The sequence below is a fragment of the Equus quagga genome, chromosome 14, assembly GCF_021613505.1.
Source record: "Equus quagga isolate Etosha38 chromosome 14, UCLA_HA_Equagga_1.0, whole genome shotgun sequence".
Lineage (NCBI taxonomy): Eukaryota > Metazoa > Chordata > Mammalia > Perissodactyla > Equidae > Equus > Equus quagga.
This window is the reverse complement of record NC_060280.1, coordinates 67,962,030-67,984,596: the sequence shown is the minus strand read 5'-3', so window position 1 is coordinate 67,984,596 and position 22,567 is coordinate 67,962,030. Positions and strand designations below refer to the sequence as shown.

Below are 22,567 nucleotides of genomic sequence, written 5' to 3'. Positions count from 1 at the left end.
ATTCCCCCAGTTCATTCTACAATTGATAAAAAATTGCATTTCTTTTTTCTTACATGACTCACTCAACTCACTTGCACAAAAGTCTGGAATCTAGAATCCTTTTTCTGACGAGACTTGATCATTTCCAGGGCAAAAGGTTGGTTACTGCAAAAGGTAGCAGCAGCGTGTTTCAACTTCTCCTCCCCTGGTCCGCTGAACTGTGCCAAGAACACAAAGAACACAATAGAGAATGGGACACTGCACTTATGAAAGGCCAGGCAAAATGAGAGACAAACACAATCCTTTCAATACTCCAATAAGTATTCTCAAGTGACAAGAAACAGAGAACTACATATCTATGTGGAATACCAATGTTTCCCCATTAAAAAGGTCTGACTCTAACACATCCAGACCTTTCCTGTCATATTCCAATGTTTTCTGGCTTGTAGCCTACCACAACTTATTGCCTTTGCAGTTTATACCACTTCTAAATTAGATAGAAAGGTTGACACTTGTGGACTATGAGACACAAAATGCTTAAAGGTTGAGATTAAAATGTCATTTTCCTAGAACCTGACACCTTCACAAAAATTACATTCTTACCACTCTAGGAAGAAAATCTTTGGAATTCTAGCTTTCTCTCTTACTATGAAACCCAGGGCAGTCATAACTTTTCTGGGTCACAATAAAATTAAATCACTGCTGCTTCGCCTTTGCAGAGGCTGGAGCTCCATGCCTTGACTCTCTCTTGGGGGAGACCCATGAGCCTATGAACCTCTTTTGTTGAAAATTATACTTTTTACTGTTATTTTTTAATTAATAAATTCAAGGCTGAATATGCCATGATTTTAAAGTTTCTTATAAAACACCTAACAAGTGCTTCACACATAATAGGTACTCATATAAATACAGATGGAGCAAATTAGTTTTTAACCATCTTTACATTTGTAATAATTGCTTTATGGTTTACAAAGAAGCTTTTCATACAATCTGCCACTTAAAGCCATATTTCCAAAAGTTTGTACATGAAGATACTTTGTGGAAAATCGTTTTGCAGTGCATTGTAGATAAATTCAGAGTATTTTCTTCTCCAACTAGGGCACACAAAGTGATATTTGAACAGATTGCTCTACCGTTACAGTCTTATTGTATTACAAATACGACACTCAAAATACTTAAAGATGAAACTGGCCACATTTTTGGTATTTTAGTCAAATACTAACAGCAGCTGGGTTTACGAAAGATGACGCCCCCAACCTCGAGCAGTTTTACAGCAGTTTTATAAGTAGCTTAAATAGAAGTAAGGTGATCTCAAGGGACCAATACTGAAAAAATACTCTCCACAACTATTTTAAAAAATAGAGTAAGTATAAAGGTCTATTCATGATTTTTGCTTTTACCATTACTGGCCAATGCTTTGCCCTAAATTAACCCTTTGTACCTAACAGTTACTAACCAAATTGGTTAGTCCATTCTGCTGTTCTTCAACTTTTTATAGGTACATCACACTGACCAAGAATACAATTCTTTTTATATATTCTAAAATAAATTTCTTGTCTCGCTCTGTTAACAGGTTTCTCCACTTTATTTTACCACATAGTAGATTTATGCAGTCCAAAGGACTGTGATAAGAGGACCAAATGTACTTCTGTACCTTACTAATGATGAATCTCACTTGACACTTGCTGTTAAACATTTTTTATACGAGATTCAAATGAAACTGTTTAGGAATCAAGATTTATATCTTAAGTCCATATGACTTCCAACTTTTTAATCCAAATTTGACATGAAAATCAATGCTATATTCGGTCACACTACACATTTTCTGTTTCAAGTTGAGTAGTGTGCTGCCAAGCCAACAGAACTCAGTTATAACTTTCATTGCTGCACTGCGATCAAGAAACACCACGAATCACACAGCACAGAGCAGCCACAGAGTAAGCTGCACTATTCAAGGAAGATGAATCTCCTGAATAACAATCATGTGAGAGTGAGTCGAGGGAGAAAATGCTGTGGAAAGTTCAATAACGCAAAACGAGACTGGATTATGATTTCTTGATCTGTTTCCTGAATCAAGCAGCTAAAAGGGGATTTACTATTAGACTAGTAGATTCTGAGCTATGATCTCACCATCAATGAAAGGAGTAAGCTGAAGATTGTTTTAGTCAACTTTCTAGTATTTAATCTTTTAAATATTTATTATTGTAGAACTACCAAAATCTTGTGGCATGTCCTCAAGCAGCCTACATAGTGAAGTAAATTTCTGTGGGCATATCTAAACAGTTCCTGTTCAACCTGTGTTAAGATTTTGAGAACTACTTTATATACTTTACTAGTATTCATAGCCTTAACTACAGTACTTTCTTTAAAAGTCTGGATCAAACCCACTTTCCCCTGGAAAGACTTTCTGTATGTTCTAGTTTAGATCTCCCTGCTATATTTCCCATAAAAACCTGTACTCCCTCCTTTCTGTAACACTCATCACACTTGAAAGAACTAATGACTGTTTCCCATGGATCATAAGCTTTACTAGGGCAGGAGCTATGTCTGTTTTGATTGCCACTGAATTCCCAGCACCAAGAACAATACTTGGCACATAAGTATATATTATGGCATATACACCGACAGTCAGAGAGAAAGATAAACAGAATTTGACAAACAGCTACTATAGTCTCTGAACACTCTCCTTATACTGCAAATAAGATTAATTTTTACTTTTCTACTTTTGTGATGGTAGTTCTGGATCTACAATTATGTTTTACAGTACAATTCTGAGATTTGGATAACAGAAGATAGCTAAAATTCTATATCAGTTAAATTATTTTTATCAACATCTGTTTTACTCCATATTCTTTAAACACAAAGAACTAGTATCTTTAATTTGATGGAAAAAAGAGCACTTAGTTTGAGCACTTAGAAGACATTAACCAAGAGAAGACATATTTGGACTCCTTCATCTTTACACTAGCTTTGCAAAATGGATGAGTTTGCATATTTGGAAAGGTTAGTTATTTAACCTTTAATCTGATCATCAAGTGTCTATAAAAATAATAAAATGAAACAGCAAATTTCTTTACCCAGGTCAGCAAATCTTCCCCAATCTGATCAATAACAGAAGTTTCATTCCTCTTTCGAACAGACTTCATTTGCTCATTCAATCCAACTAAGGAGGGGAAAAAATAGAAAAAATTAAGTATACACTCATTTCAGGCTGAGTTAAAGGTAGTACCAAGAACCTAAATTTTCAAAAAAAGGATTTTCATAGTAGTGCAGCTGCTTCTAATATCTCCTTAAATATAAATCTGAACACAATTTTTTACACATCCAGCTACCTGTGAGCTCTATCTGAAAAACAGGTGCCAACGCATAAAACAATGTGGAAACTAGCACATTACATACAGTGTAGGTGTATCAAATATGCATTTAATGTCAAGACTCCACTATAACCATGCTCATAATGAACTTAAATTTAAACAGTAGTGATTCTGCCCACTGTTCCTCTCAAAATGTGTATGTTCACAGGCAATGTGTATCATCAAGCCAGAACTTGTCAGTACATGCTGGTGAACCCTAGGGCCACCTACAAAGAAGTAAAGGCATCAATTTGGTGGGCAGGTGTTGGTAGGTGGTGATGGCACCCTTGATGCAAGAAAGGTCTAAAATTAAGGGTCAAAGAGAAAACACTGACTTACAACAAGAGGAACTCATACTACTGTCTACAAAAGTCTGAAATTTCCTTCCTGGAAAGCCAGCAAGGTAGAATTTTTTATATATTTACTCAAGTGTTCCAAGCAAAATAACAATAAAATAATTTAATTCCTGAAATCTATCCCACCCTGGGATTATATACTACATATTACTATTTATAAAATATATTTACACATGTATTACCATATGGGATATATATTTTTAAAAACATATATACTGTAACTGATAGGAAGTTTCCATATTCATATTTTTAAACTTAGACATTGACTTTACATCCTAAGTCCTGTGTTAACACTGTATACAACAGAAGATATTGTTGCATTTTCTGGGGGGAAGATATTCAGGATCCAATCATTTCTTTATGTTATGCGCTCACATGTAATTATATAATTTCAGGAATGCTAACATGGATACATTTACAAGATTTTACTGCTATGGTTCCTATACATACTCACAATCTTTTATCTACTGGAAATGTTAGGGACAAAGATCAGAGTCAATTTCTCTTACTGTGAAGCTGAAGAATATCTTCCAAGTTTGAAAAAATTTTCCGTAGTTCTGAAGGTGACAGAATTCCTTCTCTGGACACTCGCTGATAAAAGACCTTATCAAGAACCTTCAGCGTTCGAACATGAGCTCTTTCAGTGTAGAACAATTCTAAGCAGGAAAAAAAAAACATGAAACGTTACCTTACTTAGAATAATTCCATGGGACCAAACATAGGCGTAAGCTGGAATTAAGTAGCAAATGAGTTATGTGATAATTATTGATAGTTCTGAAAGGATGTAGTATCTCTGAAGTCACTTTCTTGATTCCATGAAACTCTCCTACAAACTGGCTCTAAGAGTTGAATACTGGCAAATGAAAAATATCATTCAAAACTATTTTGTACTTAAAAGTTAACAATGTACTCCAAAATCCATGTGTCTTTTTATAATAGTACCCACCAATCAGAACTACAACATCAGAAAACTGTAAGCCCAAACATCAGGTAGCCTTTAAATGGAGCCCTCTTCAGAAACAACAGTACTTTTGGTTACCTAATTTGCCTATAAATCATTAACTCTGAGGCCAGACTTGTAATTTCACCATGTCTCAATGTTATCAGAGACAAGAAGGATAATTATTCAAATCACATCCTAAAGATGGTAGAGGGTACAGCATCCATGTCACATCTGTCACATACATGCTAGCGTAAAATACAGAACACTGCACTACGATAAAGAAAGACCTGGACCCTAGTGTTCTCCTTACCGCTCATCAGCTATAGAGTCTTGACTAATTCAACCAATCACCCTGAGCCTCAGCTTCCTCACTTATAATCTATACATAAAAATGACTTAGCCTGAAAGTCAAGTGATGGGACAAATGTTGTCTCAATGATTTTTCGAGCTTAAGATCTGTAACGCTATGAATCTTAAACATCCTGATGGCTAAACACCTTTCCTTTTAAATAATCAATAAGAATCAAAGAACCATTTGCATTTTTTGAGTTGTAAAGTTCAAGGATCATCTACCTAGTTTAATTTCCTCTTTGTTTAAAGCATAAGGCTAGCAGAAATTTCGAAGCAAACTCCAAGGCTCAGGGGTTTGTTTTACTCTAATAAAACTCAACAAAGGTGAACAAGAACAACTAATTAAACTCACCATTAATTACTTCCTGTCTTTTGATCTCACAAGGCTTTAGTCCCAGTAACACTTCCCGACTAACGAGCTGTTGCCAGTTGGGTGGATCTGTCTCTAAGTCATTTTCAAACTGTTCATCCTCACTTTGACTTTCTCCAAAAGCTATGCTGTCAAACCTAATGAAGAAAAAAAGATGAATTCTATCTGAGGACCTCAGGTGGACAATGGGAAATAGCGCGAGTCTTTACATTACAGTAAACAGTCAGATTTCTGAAATATTTCTTAGCACAGGGCCTGAAACATCATCCCTGCCTACAAGATGCCTTACGTGTGTTATATACATCTCTAAAAATATCTTTTGAATCATGTGTGCTTACCAAAAACTTTCTTTTATGCAGATTCATGTACAGGGTTTCTTTTCCTTTAAAATCAGAACTTTAGGGAAAAAAGATATATTTCGTAAAATATGCCTCTACTGAAAGCTACTTTAGGATTACTTACTTTCGAAAGGGCTTTGGTGTCCCGTGTTCAGTCACCCTAAAACAATGGAGAATAAAGAGTCAACATGAAAACAAAATGGTAATCGAGAAATTAATGCCAAAGATATTCAAAACTGGGTTAAACTACAGTGGCTAATAGATAATTCTTCTGGACACTGTAATGATTTAATATCAAAGAAACTGAAAAACATTTCAGTACCTATCTAACATTTACTACCAGTAAGTTCTAGTTCTTTCCCCCAAAAAAATCACATATGGAAAAAAAAACGCTACGAAGTATAGGAATCCTATACAATCAAAAACTTTAAGCCATGTCCTAAACCCCCTAAGATATGACTGAATTACCTTTCTACTTCCCATTCCTCCTCCTGCACTTGGTCTAATGGAGGAGGTGGGAAATCAAAGATGGTATTGGGAGTACGAGGTGTGCCGTCTAAGGAGTCTCCAGATGTGGGGGTTTCTCCAACTTGTTTTGATCCTGAAAAGACAAAAGTCAGACATTCACATGGTGTTAATACTTAATAAAGACAATGATTACAAAAAAATTAGTCCTCAAAAGAGCTTCAACCTAATCCATAGCCACATTCTTATTTAAACAACTGCATGTTAGCTAGAACCAGAATTCTACTATGTAAAAATTTTAAAGACACTAAAAATAAACAGGAAAATCATTTTTAAGCAGCTTTCTTAAGACATGGCGACCACTCAGAAGAGCATGAGATGAGGAGAAACATCTTACCTTCTCCTTTTCTACTCCAGTGCCAACCTTTTTCCTTCAAATTTTAGTTACTACAGTGGTCCACCTCAAAATACAAACCTCCACTTATTTGTCTTGACTTATTACCTTTAGGTAGTATCTATTTCTTCCTCCTCTGAGCATTTGGCTCACTTATACTTCCCACCTTCACTTCCCCCCCATTTCTTCCCAATGTTTAATAATTATCTTACTATTACTAATTGGGTTACTGGTTATTACCTAAGTTTAAACAACAGAATTATATCTGTATTTTTGTTCCATCAAGGAGTTACTGTGTTAACTCTCTTCTACATCAAATTAGGTATTTAGTGTCCATATCCTTCCCTTTAATTATATTTCTTTACTTCTACCTTTCATTTCTTTCAACTACACATTGACTCATATCATTAAGAGGATGTTTTATATTTCCATTCTGATCTACAGCTGTAACTAAATATTCTGTTCTCTGACTATTAGGTTGACTCTAAAAGTCTGAAAACCAATAGACTGCTTACATTATTGTGACAATACACATACTGTCATGTACAATGTACAACACACATAAACATATTATTCTTGCTAGGTTAAGAGGTATGTTAGTTAGGATTATGTTTTCTTTTCTACTAGTCCAATGACACAACTCCTGGGCCACTTGAAATAGAATGTTTATTACATTAAAGTCATATATTCCATCAATTACTTTATTGAGTCTCAAATTTTTTCAGCCGCTGCATCATACTATCAACTGCTTAAAACTTCCCTTTTTCTTACCCACTATGTTCCTGGGTTCCAATCTGGAGCAGCTGCTCCCTTGGCCTGTGACACAACTATCATCCTACAACTGCCCTTCACCACTTTCCCAGGTTGTTTCCCCTGCTTCCTGGATCCCACGACATTTTTGTTCTTAATTTTTCCTCTCAGTTTTCTGGAGTGTGTATCTTCAAATAATGTTCAAGGAAAAGGCACATTTTAGTTAAATTCTGAAACCTAGCATATCAAAAAATGTCTTTACATCTTTCTTCATCTTTGATAGTTTGGATGGATACAGAATTCTAAGCTCACTAACATTTTCTTTCAGCAGTTAAAGGCATCGCTCCTTTGTATTCTGGCACCTAGTGTTCTAACGAGAACATAATCCCCATTTTCTTCCTATTAAAAGTTTTTAAGATTCTTTTTCTTTATCTCTACTGCACTGAAATTTCCAAAGACATTTTAGGTATAGATCTTTTTATTATTATTATTACATGTATTCTTTTTTAACTCTGGAAGCTTTCTTCTGCCATTTCTCTAACTGCCTCTCCTCGTGTCCTCTGCAGATATTTTGTCAAAGAAACAAACGTTGCACCTCTGTAGTGGTTCTCTACATAATTCGTCTCTCTCCAATTTCTATCTCCTAATATTTCTGATACACATTTTGAAATATTTCCTTTATTTTTAGGGACTACTCTTTTTTTTTAATTATTGGTAGCTGTGGTAGTTTGACAACATGTCCACAAATTCTTTGATATTCCTCCGTTCAGGGGTGAGCCTAATTCTCCTCTTCTTGAGTGTGGGTGAGGTTTAGTGACTTGCCTCTGACTGGCTGAAGTGACCGGGTACACCCACAGAGACTAAGTCATAAAAGACACTGAGGCTTCTTTCTTGCTCTCTCTTTTGGATCACTCAGGGAAAGTCAGCTACCATGTCATGGAACACTCAGGCAGTTCTACGGATAAGCCCATGAGGTGAGGAGCTGAGGCCTCCAGGAAGGAACTAAGTCCTCCTGCCACCAGCCACCTACACGAGCACAGAAGCAGGTCTCCTGACCCCAGGTGAGCTTTCAGATGATCGGCTGACATCTTGACTGCAACTTATGAAAGAGCTCAAGCCAGAACTGCCCAGCTAACCTGCTCTCAAGTTCCTCACCCACCAAACAATGTGAGATAATATTTTTTGTGTTAAGCCATTAAGTTTTAGGGTAATTTATCACAAAGTAATTGATAACTAATACAATAGCTATTGTATTATATGTAACAGTTACATTAAAATGTTTTTTGGTCTCTGAATGCTTCTTTTTCATAGCATCCTATTCTTGTTTTATAGATATGATAACGTCTTTCATTTTCCCAAGTATACTATCTAATTTAGAGGTATTTTTTCTTTCTTTCTTTTTTTTTTTTTTTGGAGGAAGATTGGCCCTGAGCTAACATGCATCCACATGGAACATGTACCCATCTCCTTCTTCTTTATATGTGGGACACCTGCCACAGCATGGTTTGACAAGCAGTGTACCTACCCGAACCCAGGATCTGAACTGGCGAACCCTGGGCCACTGCAGTGGAACACGCGAACTTAACTGCTGCGCCACTGGGCTGGCCCTAGAGGTATTTTTTAAGGTTCTTGTCTATTACCTAAATTACTGTTTTCTGCTAGGGACAGTTTTTCTGTTGTTTATATATTCTCTTTTGTGTGTCATTAATATGCTTAGCTTTATGCATTTTCTTAGCTTTTAACTCTAATAAGCAAATTTTGCGAAGAGTGAGTAATGCTGTTCATATTTAAGAATGCAAGACCAGGTCGCTCATTTGGCTTTCTTTCATTGCTAGATGGAAGTAGGTCCATTTCAGCTGGGAGCTCTCTGAGCAGAGTGAGACCTTGGTGTACCTACTGTCAGGCTTTAGGCCCCCAAATGTTAGGACTCCAGGGCACTAATATAGTGGAGGACCTAACTCTCCCTACACAATTCATTCAACTTCTCTAAAAAGAGGACACACTCGTTTTCCTCTGGTACACAAACGGCAGACTGCCTGCATGCCACAATGCAAGGACCAGAAGCTGTTGACACACTGTTTTGAGTACAGACCTTCAATTCCTAATTTTCAGCTTTATTTCTTATTCGTGCACTCCGTAACACAGGCCAACTCTGAGCCCAAAATCTCCCCAGAGTTCTAATGGGGAGACTGCCCCCACCTTGGATTCCTTACACAAATTATGGGTTCCAGCTTCCTTTATGTTGTTTTAACTATCAAACCTTTCTTGTCCACTTTCAATCTTCCAAAAATTTGTTGCAATCTCTTATTCATTGATAACATCTTCTCTTCCTCAACTTCCTTTCTCTTTACGGCTTTTGTTTATTTCTTACCTACCATGTTTTTATTTCAATGAGCCATGGGAACCATGAATTAATTCATGTACCCAATCCAACATCTTCAGAATTCCATATAAGACAAAAATCTCCAGACGTTTCTACAAATGTCACCCCTACTTCTTTGTCTTAAATAAAAACCTGTCTATCCCATGGGGATTACCTGTTCTGCTATAGCCCTCTTAAATAGAAACTGATCTTTCTGTCCTATACTGTGTACTTCAGGGTACAGAGGAGATGCACATCCTTCTTGCTCCTCAATACTACTTTTAGGTCATTATCTTGTCTTCTTATAAAATCCCCTGCTCCACTGAGGCTCTCACTCTCTGAGTATTATCACATATTCTCCCTCCTCACAACAATCATCTAGCAACACTGAACCTTTCGCTACTGGCTGTTTTCCTCTCCATGCTAATGTCACATGAGGTGACCTCAAAACCCATGGATATTATTAAGGTATTAGAACTCCTGGCTCCTTGGTTCCTTACCTTCTTCATTTCTAGTAACCTCCTCTACGCCACCTCAGTGACCACTCCCACAGCTTTATCCTTGATCTTTCCATGTCAGAAATTGAATTGCTTCCAAAATCACTAATATGGATAGGCATTCCCTCCTCCAAGTAAAACCACCTATTCTCCCAGTTCAGTTGCTTAAGAATCCCATTATAACAAGTACGAAGAAATATGGCAAAAATCTCTTTCCCCAATTATCTACAATTACTTCATATCTTTCTTTACTCTTCAAATCTCCTTGCCCTTCTCACTAAACTTTCTCTCAGTTAATAACCTTGCCCTTCACATACAGTCTGCATCTCATCTCCTCTCTCCTTCTTGAAGTTATGTTCTATTGGTTATACAGTCTATCTCCTGCATCTTCAACCTCTTCCTCTCAATTGGCTTCCCCTTAGCATTTAAAAGAAATCTACAGTATTTCAGAATTTTTTTTTAAAAAGTCTTCCTTAGATGCCCCCAACATCTGCCTCTAACTACTGACCAGTCCTCTCAAAACTTCCTTTCCTTTTCCTCTACTGGACTCAGCACAATTTGAATTTTTTATTTGTGTGACTATCTCCCCAGGAGACTGAGCGCATGGGGCAAGAATCTATGTCTGCTAACATCTGGTACAAAGCTAATGCCTGACAGAGAGTTCAATACTTACTTTATGAATGGATAAGAACTCAAAATTGTCATTCAGCATAGATTTGTCAGTGGTTGTAGAATACTAAAATGTTAAAACTAAATTAAACTGGGATTCAGTCTTGATTAAAATAATATACCTCTAAATTCCTAGTTAATGTGATTGTTTTAAAATCTTGATATTAGTTAAGTTGAACTACAGCATTAGCTCACCAGTATCATTTTCTTTCCCTCCTTCCTGGGAAAGAGTGGCCCCTGAAACCACAGACGACGTGGAATTGGCTGGCAGGTATCCAGCGTCTGCTCCTTCACTTGCTAAGCCACTCTGGCGCAACTTAGCAGGGTCTTGAGGTTCAGGACTCACGGATGAGGGTGTGGATAAGTGCTTAGGGTGGCGCTGCTTCTGTAGTTCCATGGCTCTGCCAACTGAACACGAAGCAATGGTTAACAATTTGTGTTGCAAAACAGCTTAAAAAAAAAGATGATGTAAGGATCTGGAAAAATGTCTGAAATATGGTGGGCTCTAAAAAAATGTAAGTTGAATTATTACACAAAGTGAGGGACAGATAGAAAGAAAGAGGGTTGGCGGGAGAGAGGAAGGAAGGAAGGAAAGAAGGAAAGAGAGGGAGAGAGTTGGAGGAGAAAGAAAGAGAGAGAGAAAGACAGAGGAAGGTGGAGGAAGGATGAAGAGAAAAAGGAGGGAGATGGTAGAAGATGAGGGGAGAGAAGAGGTAGAGGAAGAAGGGTCATGAGAGAAGACAAGGAGAGCAATGGTGGGTGGGGAAGAGGGAACACTGAGAGACTGAGATAGGTGCATATGGAGCTGGAGTCGTTTGTAACAGTGAAGATGAAGCCTTGTAGCTCTGTGAGCTCTTAGCAAGCCCCTACCCCACATCTCCCCAACACTCACAACTTCTTCATCACAATATGCCTCAGAGACACTCCAGACTTATCCCTATCCTGCTCATTATCCCTGTTCACATCAGTCACCATGAGAAGCTCAAGACCCTCAGGTCATGGTTCCTCATACATCCCTCACACAGCTTTGTACATCCCTAATCCTAAAACTCTTCCTCCTATAATTCCTAAAATTCTTCTTCTGTATCCCTTGGAACTCATGGTGAGCATGTGTGAAATGCTCCATTCTCCTCAACCTCTTCTCCAAAAGTTTCCTTCATCTTCTCAGTGTTTCTCAACAATGGGCACTACTGGTATTTAAGAATTCTTCAATGTGTGAGACAGTCAGTACCACTCTATCACAACACCATCACCACTCCAACCACGTCAGTATTTTCAAATGTGGTACTGCCCAAGTTGAGGACCACTACATAACCTAGTTTCCCTCCCCATAGTACCACTATCCCTATTTCTCCTGCAGCCCTCTCTAGTGAGCTGATCTCTCCAGATTAGGCCTGAGGGTGGAGTGAGATCAGGAAATAAAGCACAATGGAGAGGTGGAAAAATTGCAGAAGTATGGAGTGTGAGAGTAACATTTGTACAAAAGATTAAACAAATTATGGTGGAGCTATTTATGCACTTTTTTTTTAATTTAACAATCAGAACTTGAATGCAAACAAAATCAGAATGGGTAAGAAAGATATGTTATGGACAACTGATAGAATTCTCTACTGCCATTAAAGAAGATGTTTGTAACAATTACGTAGCCACATGAGGGTATTTAGTTCAGAAATAACACTGAATGGAAACAAGGCACACTGGAAGTTCATTGGAATCATTTCAAGAACACTTTTCTCCAAAATTCATTCTAGCTAAATGAGCCACCCACATAAAGTCAGCACGGAATGGTGGGAATGCAGCATTTCAAACTCAACATACTTGCACTGTTGTCATGACGGCTTGGTCTCCTTGGAGGTCCCAGGATGCTGGGGAATCCTCTTCGCTTCCCTTTTTCTTCGCCTTCCCTATCTTTCTTCATACTTTGCTAGAGTTGAGGTACAATCAAAGAGATAAGAGAGAGATAACAGAGTAGATTTCTTTTGTTTTTTTCAAACATAGAAATGCAATTCTAACGGTCAGTTGAAAGGAATTGGTTAAGTGTAAATGAAAGACACACAGACACACAGTACTCATTTAGAGGCTGGCATCCAGTACTGTGCATACATCAAACTCAAGGCGTCTTTTCAAACCCTTTAGAGCTGACAATTTTGGAAAGTAAAAAGGGAGTTTTATAACATTTACTAGGAGCTTGTTCTAAGCAATTCATTCATCTGTTGAACAAATATTTACTAAGCTCATAACATGTGAAAGCACTATGCTAAAAGCTGGAGATACAATGATGAAGGAGGTCCTTGCCCTCATAGAGCTTCACAATCTAACCAAAATTAAACAAAAACAAATAACTACAAACTGTGAAAGCTACCATAAAAGGAAAAGAGTAAGCCCATCACAGAGTCGGAGATGGCACTCTACATAAACCGCTATTTTCACATTGTCTAACAGTAGTTTACACGTCTAGATTTCTCACTAGATTCTGCATTTCTTGAGAACAGGGAAGCAAGTACTGAGAAGGAGGAAAGCACTGCACCCAAACGTAAAGGAGCACAGAGCCCTGCACCCGCCGCTGCTATGCCAGCTCTACCTTGATTTTTGGAAGGAATCCAATCCGACCCCGCTTGTGCTCCAAATTTCGAGGTTCTTTCACTTTTACTCCCAAATGCTTCATGTACATGAGAATAACATACTGCATTGTCGAACTGGAGGAGAAAAGATTAAGTAAAATGACACTTCTGAGAAGGGAGGGTGGGTGGAATGAAGATATCAAACGACTCCCAAAACTCCAATGCTGAAATTCTTAGAACTATAATTCATCAAGTAAAAAAATAAGGAACTATCTATTCACTGCAAAGAGAAAGATTCTAGTCAAGACACTAGAATATTCCTCAAATAAAATACAGCCCACCAGAGGGAGTTAGTCTACATTTTTAAGTTAAAAGAAAAAAATCATAATTTAGGACCGACAGGAGAAAACATAGTTTCTTTCTTTCTTAAAATTCTAGGAAAAAATAATTCTATTACCTCTTATCTTCTTCTACAGCCTGAGCAGTCATCCTAAAAATAAAAACATTTAAAAATGAAATATTGAAGTTTAATAAAAGAGCTGCTATTAAACTCAGATACCTGAAACAGCAGAAGGGAACCAAATGCTTTGGGCCCCATCCTAAACCTGTCACCTGGAATAAAATACCAAAACCCACTAACCCCCAAAGGAACTACATGCTTTTCACACTCATGTCATCAATTACAAATGTTTTATAACAAGAAATATTTCCAAAACCTGTGAACCGAAACTAATTATTCAACCTGTTTTTAATCAATTAGAAATTTTATAGTCATTCATTTTACCAATACCCATTAAAAGAAATATAAGAACTTTATCCAAAATATCAGCAAAAATAAAAAATTCCAGTTTCTCAAGTATTATGACACACTAAAGAGCTCCACATACACAATCTGACACCCCTTCTCAATTTGATCAAAGTGTACTTTAAACATACTAATGTCTCAGTAGAGAGGGCACGTCTACAGATACTTTTATTACTTACAGCACTTCTTCAATTTTGGCAACAATCTGCTCTGCACATGCCCGTTCCTTCTCCAAAGTTACCCGGTCCTTGTCTCGCTCTGCATCAAGTTTAGTCAGTTCACTTTCAGCCAAGGTCAGCCCCATGCTACGTTTCTGCCTAAAGGGAATGGGAGAAATTTCCTGAGGTAGCCTAGAGAAAAACTGTCTCCCTCTGGAGATGTTTCATCAGAGTTTCCATAGCTGTGAGTTTCTAGCAACAGGCAAAATGTCACAGTTTTCTATTTTGGGGCCCATGTAACCTAGGACACCAGAGGAAAAAAATTCTAGAGGCAATCACTCAACAGAGCACATTATCTTGAAGGAACACACTCAGCATAGACATAGGACTGAGCTCAGATCCTAAAAGCGTATGGAATCGGGACTTATGGACCTCTCAGTACCACTCCACCCCTTGGACTCCAGATGCTCATGATGTTTTAGTAAGAGTGATAAAGACCACATGCTAAGCCAAGGATTTAACGTGCAACCTTTCCCAACCTAATAAGAAAATTAATTCAGAATGACCATATCAGCTTATATCTACCACCAAATTTACCGAAAATCTTCCAAGTGCCTCTGAACTTCTGGATGGACTTTTTCTTGCATAGTTTGGATATAGTGGCGATGTAGATCCTCAGGAATAAGCTCAGGTCTTCTTTTGTCTGTATAAAAAAAAGGAAAGGAATTATTTGACCTAAAGGTATACTCTGCACACCATAACTGGCAACATATCAATGATATTTGGTACAAACTTACAGTAAGACAAAGAAAAGTTCTTTAACGTAGTTTATGTATTTTATCTCAGAATTCAGATTTCATTTACCCTTAATGTACTACAGACTCTCTTTCTGCTGTGATTCAGATGACCTACTAGTCACCATGTGACAGACCAAACCTTTAGAGCTGAGCTCAGCTATGTATCTAGAGATGTAATTCTCCAGGATATTGGTGCTTCAAACTTACCTAGATCTACTGATATTTCATCAGGAACAGAAACTTTCAGGTGCTAAAACAAAAATGCAAACAAAGAGTGAAACAGCACTAAGGACTTTTCAAGACGTATACAAGTACTTGCATAAAAAGAGATACAACTTGGATACCTATTTTTATAAGCATACTCATGTATAAGTTCATTTATTGGGTTCCACCCATGCAAATCTCACAACTCTGGAATGTTCTATTGTCTAAACTTGAATATAAGCCCTTTTCCGAAGGATCATGTTACAAAGGAAATAGCTACAATCATTTTACTAGACGACTGAATGCTCTGTGCCTTACTTATTCCTGTTGGCTTTGGCTTTCCAGAATGAATGAGCATTGGCTTTGGTTTTCTAGAATCACTGGTTAATATAATCAGTTATACATGATTTTAATCAACTTAGGTAAAACGTGAAATATGTGTCTACTATCATGTGAAAAAGGTACTCATCTATAACCATGATTTTTATCTGCTATATTTGAGATACTCACACTACACACCATGATGTTCCCAACCATTTTCCTATGTGAAGTGAAACAGCCTCACAACAGGCACACACACTCCCAATGAGAAGGCACTGGAGGCCAATGCAGAGGCTTCATAGCCTCAAACCTCCAGTAACCATCTGTAGTTCCTACTATTAAACTAACTAAGGTGACTGTGTCACAAAATTTACTTCTTCTTAGCTAGGATTTTTCCCATAATAACTTAGTTTCTGGTCCCATTACCAGATAGTTGTGTTCTCCCTCCTGTCAATTTGGGAAATGTTTTGGGAAAAAAACATCATTTTGCATTTAGAGGAACTATCTTAACTTCTGCACGTTTACTTTGTATTGTATACCTACTTAAGTCATACACTTCCAGAATTTGAACAATTCCTCTAAGATCTAAGGTTTTACACTTGAAAATAAGCCAATGCTAAAAATTATGACATCTCTAATATTCATTTGAAGAACAGTGAAATGGATCTGAAAGCTTCCTCTTTAACTGAAGCTGCTGCACAGTAGCTCAAATCAACTTTCCTAAAAGTACTTCTAGCACAAATGCAAAGAAGTACCTAAATGTTCATTTCCGTATGTAGGTATTTATTTGAAATAAATACCACCTGTGGCATAAAAGAATAATTAGCAAATCTATCAAGGTTCTTACACTTTTACGTTGATAAACTTCTATAAATTATGAGCAGCAAAATATAAAGTTTTGACTGAGCATGGAGCTCTCTTAATAATTGTGAGATTCAAATATACTTCAATATACTGCCATTTCATCATGGAGGCAAATTATCTTAACATCATTAAACAACGGCAGTATAACCAGAACCCTAATTAATTCATTCAATAAATATCCAAGTGGCCACTCTGTGCCAAGATCTATTTGGTGTTGGGGAAACATCGGTGAATAAACAGAACAAGAATATCTGCCCTAATGGAGCTTATGTTTAGGGCATAAGAGTGGGAATATGAACAAACAAATAAATAAAATAGAAGTTCTATGGACAAAAATAACACAGGAAAGGTGACAGAAAGTGACGGGGAGAAAATTTTAAGTAGGTTGGTTAGTGAAGGCCTCATTGAGAAGGTCATTGTCTTCCGCAATATGCAGGTGTGTAAGCAACTCTGTAAAGGAATACAGAGAAAATGGGGTGAGAGCTACAGGGAGCAGGGGAGCCAGAATGTGTCTGTGCGTGTTTGTTGGGTTTAAGACAGAAGAAGTAACAATGTTTGCATGCTAATGTGAATGATTCTAGAAAACAAAAAGCTGATGATGCAGGAGAGAAGAGGGGTAATTGCTAGAATAAGGTCTTTGAGGAAGGATAAGGAAATACCATGTGGGGAAAGAGAAGAGCTGGCCTCAGGAAAAAGCCAGGACAATCCCTTCACAGCATCAGGAGAAAGGGCAGAGCATATGGGATGGTGGAGGTAGGAGATAAATCTGCTAGAAGTTCTCTTCTGTGTACGTTAAATTTCTCAAAGAAACAGCAAGGTCATCAGCTGGGAAAAGGACAGGAGAGGGGGTGATGGAGGCTTTAGGAAAGGGGAGGTGTGGACGGGCATCTAAGAGAACCGCAAATGTGAGCACGTCAGGGACACGCAGCTGATGACTCAGGAAGCATCAGGGCTCCCCGTTACTACCCTATAGTAAGGTTAGTAACAAAGCTTATTAGTGTAAAAACCTTATTAAGATTTCTATTTGTAAAATAAAACACTATTATCATTCATGTAAGATCTTTTCCACCACTTTTCAGTTACACTTGTGCCTCTGAACTTCAAAGAGGCCAACCAGAGTTCAATTATGCAAAAGTATTATCCCTTGGATCCTGATTTTTATATATACATGTATCATTTGTGTTCTCTTTTCACTCTCATCCTAATTATGCACATGTATAAACCAAAATATACATACAAATCCCTTAAAACCTACTATGAGAATTCATATGCCTACAACTAATTTAGAAATGATAAAAAACAACAGTCAAGAGTAATCACTAAGTGAGACGTAATATAGAAGTCAGACAGCACAATAAAGTCCAAAAACATGGGAGGGAAGACTGAAAGCAAGGGGCCAATAATTCAATGTACTAAAGCAAGGACTGTATATTAACTTGGTAACTTACTGCAGATCGATCCAGGAAGAACTGATGAAACTCAAGGAAGACACGACGAGTCTCCTTGGAATTGGTCTGTTTATACAGGTCTGAGTAGAGATAACAGAGCTGTAGTAGAGATGGAAATGGAAAAGAGAAAGAGACAAATCATGAAAAATGTAATCTGCTAAATCCTTCTTGAGTGGGAACGTTTGGAACAAGTAGATCACCATAAACAATGTAGTAATTATTATATACCCAAGTCTTTAAAAAAATAAATTAGTAACATTTTAAATACCTTTCACATCTATCCTTGTGTGTTTAGAAAACTGAAATAAGTCTGTCCACTCATCTTGCCAAAATGAAAAAGTTTTATGGTATAGGAATCAGTGTAAGAGCTTTCAATTGGCTAAATCAGAAAATATATTACCAATGTTGCAGGGTCAAACTGTGAAACCACATGGTGTAAGAAAACAGCCAAGTGAGCAGGGCGAGACTTTAGCAGTTCAATGCTCTGGAAACAGCTACATTGCCCATTGATCTAGAAAAGAAATAATTATACATCAATAACTCCAACACAAAAATGCAAAATGTAATGTAAGCTCACCTAAACATAACTATCCAAATTTCATTTTGATTTTATCCTAAAAAAATTTGAGATTTTAAAAATTTCACTAGAGGGCTGGCCCAGTGGTGTAGTGGTTAAGTTCATGTGCTCAGCTTTGGCAGCCTGGGGTTTGTGGGTTCAGATCCCAGGCACAGACCTACAAACCACTCATCAAGCCATGTTGTGGTGGCATCTCACATAGAAAATAGAGGAAGACAGGCACAGATGTTAGCTCAGTGACAATCTTCCTCAAGCAAAAAGAGGAGGATTGGCAACAGATGTTAGCTCAGGGCCAATCTTCCTCACCAAAAAATGGGAAAAAAAATTTCACTAGAATTTATTAGCAATAGGCTATGGAAGCTCTCCCGCTGAAAATTAGTAATCTCTTGAGGATAAGTTGGAAGACAGACCATCTTGGAAGAATGCAAGTTTAGAAGATGATTATCAAAGAGATCAGATGTCTACAAATCGGTATATAAAACAGTTAAACAAAAATTCTAAAAATGTAAAGGCAGGCTTTTTGCCTCATAATGAAATAACTGCCTTACTTTTCTTTCAGGCTAATTGCAGAAATGGGGGCAGGAAATGGAGTTGCATGATTTTAAGTAAGGCAACTCCTAGAATACTTGTATATTCCCTAACTACACTGAACACAGAAAACAGTATAGTTACTAAACTTAAGGTAACCTCGAATCCCAATTTCCATATAATCTTTTACACACTTAAATAAAAGTAGGGAAGAGAGTTAATCTAAATAAATAATACCAATTCTACACAATCTCTTTCAGAAAATACAAGAGAACACTTCTCAACTCATTCTAAGAGGAGAGCATTATTAACAAACTATCAAAACTAGACAGACTGGGGCCAGCCTGGTGGTGTACTGGTTAAGTTTGCGCACCCCACTTCAGTGGCCCAGGGTTTGCCAGTTCAGATTCCAGGCAGGGACATACGTACCGCTATCAGGCCATGCGGAGTCAGGTGTCTCACATACAGAATAGAGGAAGATGGACATGGATGTTAGCTCAGGTGCCAATCTTTTTTTAAAGAGTTAACATCTGTTGCCAATCTTTTTTCTCCTTCTTCTTCTTCTTCTTCTCCTCCCCAAAACACCCCAGTACATGGTTGTATATTCTAGTTGTATGTCCTTCTGGTTGTGCTATGTGGGACACTGCCTCAGCATGGCTTCATGAGCACTGCCATGTCCATGCCCAGGATCCAAACTGGTGAAACCCAGGGCTGCCAAAGCTGGAGCACGCGAACTTAACCACTTGGCCACAGGGCCGGCCCCTGGGACCAATCTTCCTCAGCAAAAAGAGGAGGATTGGTGGCGGACATTAGCTCGGGGCTAATCTTCCTCAAAAAAGAATTAAAAAAACACTAGATAAAGACGTTACCAAAAAAGAAAACTAAAGACCAATATCCCCCATAAACACAGATGTAAAAATCCTCAGCAAAGTAAATTCAAGCAATACATAAAAAAGAAAATATATTATAACCAACTGGGGTTTATCCTAGGAATGCAAAGCTGGTTCAACGTACTAACATCAATCAATGTAATTTACATTAAGAGACTAAATTTAAAAAACTACGTGATCATCTCAATTATTCAACAAAATCCACATTCATGATAAAAATTCTCAGCACACTAGGAATGCAAAGCAACTTCCTTTACCTAATACAAACTATCTACAAAAAACCTGTGGCTAACATTATGCTTAATAATAAAAGAGTGAATGCTTTCTCCCTAAGATCTGGAACACGGCCAGGACATCCTGTCTTACCACAACTTTGTACTAGAAGTCCTAACCAGTGCAATAAAGGTAAGAACAAGGAATAAAAACATAGTTGTCTATGTAGAAGATCCTAAAAAATTATTTCAAAAAGCTCCCAGAAGTAGTGAGCTTATTAGCAAGATCATGGGAAATGAGGATAAGAATCAAGCCAATCATATTCCTATATACCATGAATAAACAAATGGAAATTGAAATTAAAAAAAAAACATTTAATAATACCCACTCCCCTCCAAAAAATGAAATACTTAGGTATACATCAATGACTTTTTATCAGCTTTAAAAGCAAAGTCATTTCTATTTTCAAAGCTAAAATAAGCAATTAATCTAAGCAATTAACCAAAACCTTAGTTCTAAGATTCAGCTTCAAATCCTTACAAATATAATTTCAGTCTCCAGAAAGTGTTCATTTTGTAACAAACCAAACATCTCAGAAAACCAATAATTTGTTTTACAAAAAAAAATGTCATCACCTGTTCATGTTCAGTACCAAAATCATCATCCTCTGCTCCAATAATATGAGGTGCTATACGGGTTGAGGGACTCCCAATCAGTGATTGAGTATCCTGGTAACATTCAGAGAAAAGGAACAGAAAAATTATCTAGTGGTCAAATCAGAGAAAGACTGAGGCCAAACCATCAAAAAGACATAGTTCTCTAAACTGACTGGATTCTTTGTATTTACTTTCTTTAAAACAGTACTTTATTTTCAAAGAAGTGGTTCTCAAATTTTCAAGGCCATGAACCACTTTAGCAAAGAAAACCACACTAATATTGGTTGTTTCTTGGGAAGAAAAAAACGTTTCCCCTGGAAATAACAAACACCTTTTGCCCACTACATCTTTGGTTATCTAATCACTCTCTGTATACTTTATTTATTATTTCATAGATATCTACACCTTGTTACAGAAAGAAATAAAGCTGGCTTACATGAAAAATTACAATTTAAAAAAATTAGATTTAAAAAAGTGAATGAAGGCAACAGGACAAAGGAAAAACAAGAGTAGAAATGATAAGAAAAGCACAGAGGTTAATACAAAGATTTCTATTAATGTCACACAAGTGAAAGCTGTCACTAAACCCTATTTTTTCATTTTTAATTCATTTTCATAAGTGCATAACGTAGGGTTTTCAACCCCGGCACTGTTGTCATTTTGGGCCAGATAATTCTTTGTTGCGGGGGACGTCCTGTGAATTATAAGATGTTTAGCAGCATCATTAGCCTCCACCCACCCACTAGATGCCAGTAGCAGCCTCCCAGTCATGACAACCACAAATGTTTCCAGAAACTGCCAAATGTCCCCCGAGAGACAAAATCACCCCTGGTTGAAAATCATTGACGTAATACAATAAAACTTTGAAGAAATCACACGAACACTGCTAGAAAAACAAAGATAAGAAAAGTGAAAAATAAATTGTAGGTTGGCAGACCTCACTCCCACGCAATAGCTCATCCGTTTGTCAACTCACAAAGTTGGATTTAGCATGAAAAAGGCAGTGTAGAGGCATTAACGTATAATGTAAAAAATAGAGGACGCTTGAAGACCACAAATATTAAAATCAAAGATCATACAGTATGAAGAGAAATAAAAATGTTGGAAGAAACAGGAAAAGAATGAGTTTGGCTTAAATCTGCCAGCAGCTGAAGACACAGGCTCTGGAGTAAGCAAAGGGAGTGAGGCTGTGACAAGATGGGAGTCACCTGCGTAGTAGCTATAGCTGAAACCATGCACATAGATCCACAAGTCATAAACTAAGTTAATAAGATGCAGCTGTAGTTTTTCCTCTTTAAGTGTGTTGCAACTCTATATATTTGTATCTCCTAAACTTGATTCTGCCTTTTTTACTAGTTTTTTTTTTTTTTTTTCCTGAGGAAGATTCGCCCTGAGCTAACATCCATGCCAGTCTTCCTCTATTTTGTATGTGGGTTGCCACCACAGCATGGCCACCAACGAGTGGTGTATGTCCACACCCGGAGACCCAACCTGGGCCACCAGAGTGCAGCGTGCTGAACTTAACCACTAGGCCATGGAGTCAGCCCCTTACTACTTGTGTGGTTTTTTTTTCCTCCAGCTTCCTTTTTTTTTTTAAATTTTTTATTGAGTTAATGATAGGTTACAATCTTATGAAATTTCAGTTGTATATTATTGTTTGTCAGTCATGTTGTAGGTGCAACCCTTCACCCTTTGTGCCCACCCCTCATCCCCCTTTC

The 22,567-nt window shown here is 37.4% G+C and overlaps 1 protein-coding gene across 3 annotated transcripts in view; it reads right to left on the bottom strand.

Moving 5' to 3' along the window:
* Nucleotides 1-22,567, bottom strand: part of ARHGEF12 (Rho guanine nucleotide exchange factor 12) — a 139,622-nt gene that overhangs the window by 21,805 nt on the left and 95,250 nt on the right. For all 3 annotated transcript variants that reach the window (XM_046637566.1, XM_046637568.1, XM_046637567.1), the window contains 16 exons: nt 20,829-20,921; nt 18,386-18,496; nt 17,986-18,084; nt 15,356-15,398; nt 14,949-15,054; nt 14,373-14,510; nt 13,846-13,878; nt 13,409-13,523; nt 12,646-12,751; nt 11,023-11,235; nt 6,159-6,291; nt 5,815-5,850; nt 5,335-5,489; nt 4,198-4,344; nt 3,057-3,142; nt 72-197 (listed from right to left, as the gene is read on the bottom strand). In XM_046637566.1, the coding sequence (XP_046493522.1) occupies nt 72-197; nt 3,057-3,142; nt 4,198-4,344; nt 5,335-5,489; nt 5,815-5,850; nt 6,159-6,291; nt 11,023-11,235; nt 12,646-12,751; nt 13,409-13,523; nt 13,846-13,878; nt 14,373-14,510; nt 14,949-15,054; nt 15,356-15,398; nt 17,986-18,084; nt 18,386-18,496; nt 20,829-20,921 (1,740 nt within the window). The remainder of the gene's footprint in view (nt 1-71; nt 198-3,056; nt 3,143-4,197; nt 4,345-5,334; nt 5,490-5,814; nt 5,851-6,158; nt 6,292-11,022; nt 11,236-12,645; nt 12,752-13,408; nt 13,524-13,845; nt 13,879-14,372; nt 14,511-14,948; nt 15,055-15,355; nt 15,399-17,985; nt 18,085-18,385; nt 18,497-20,828; nt 20,922-22,567) is intronic.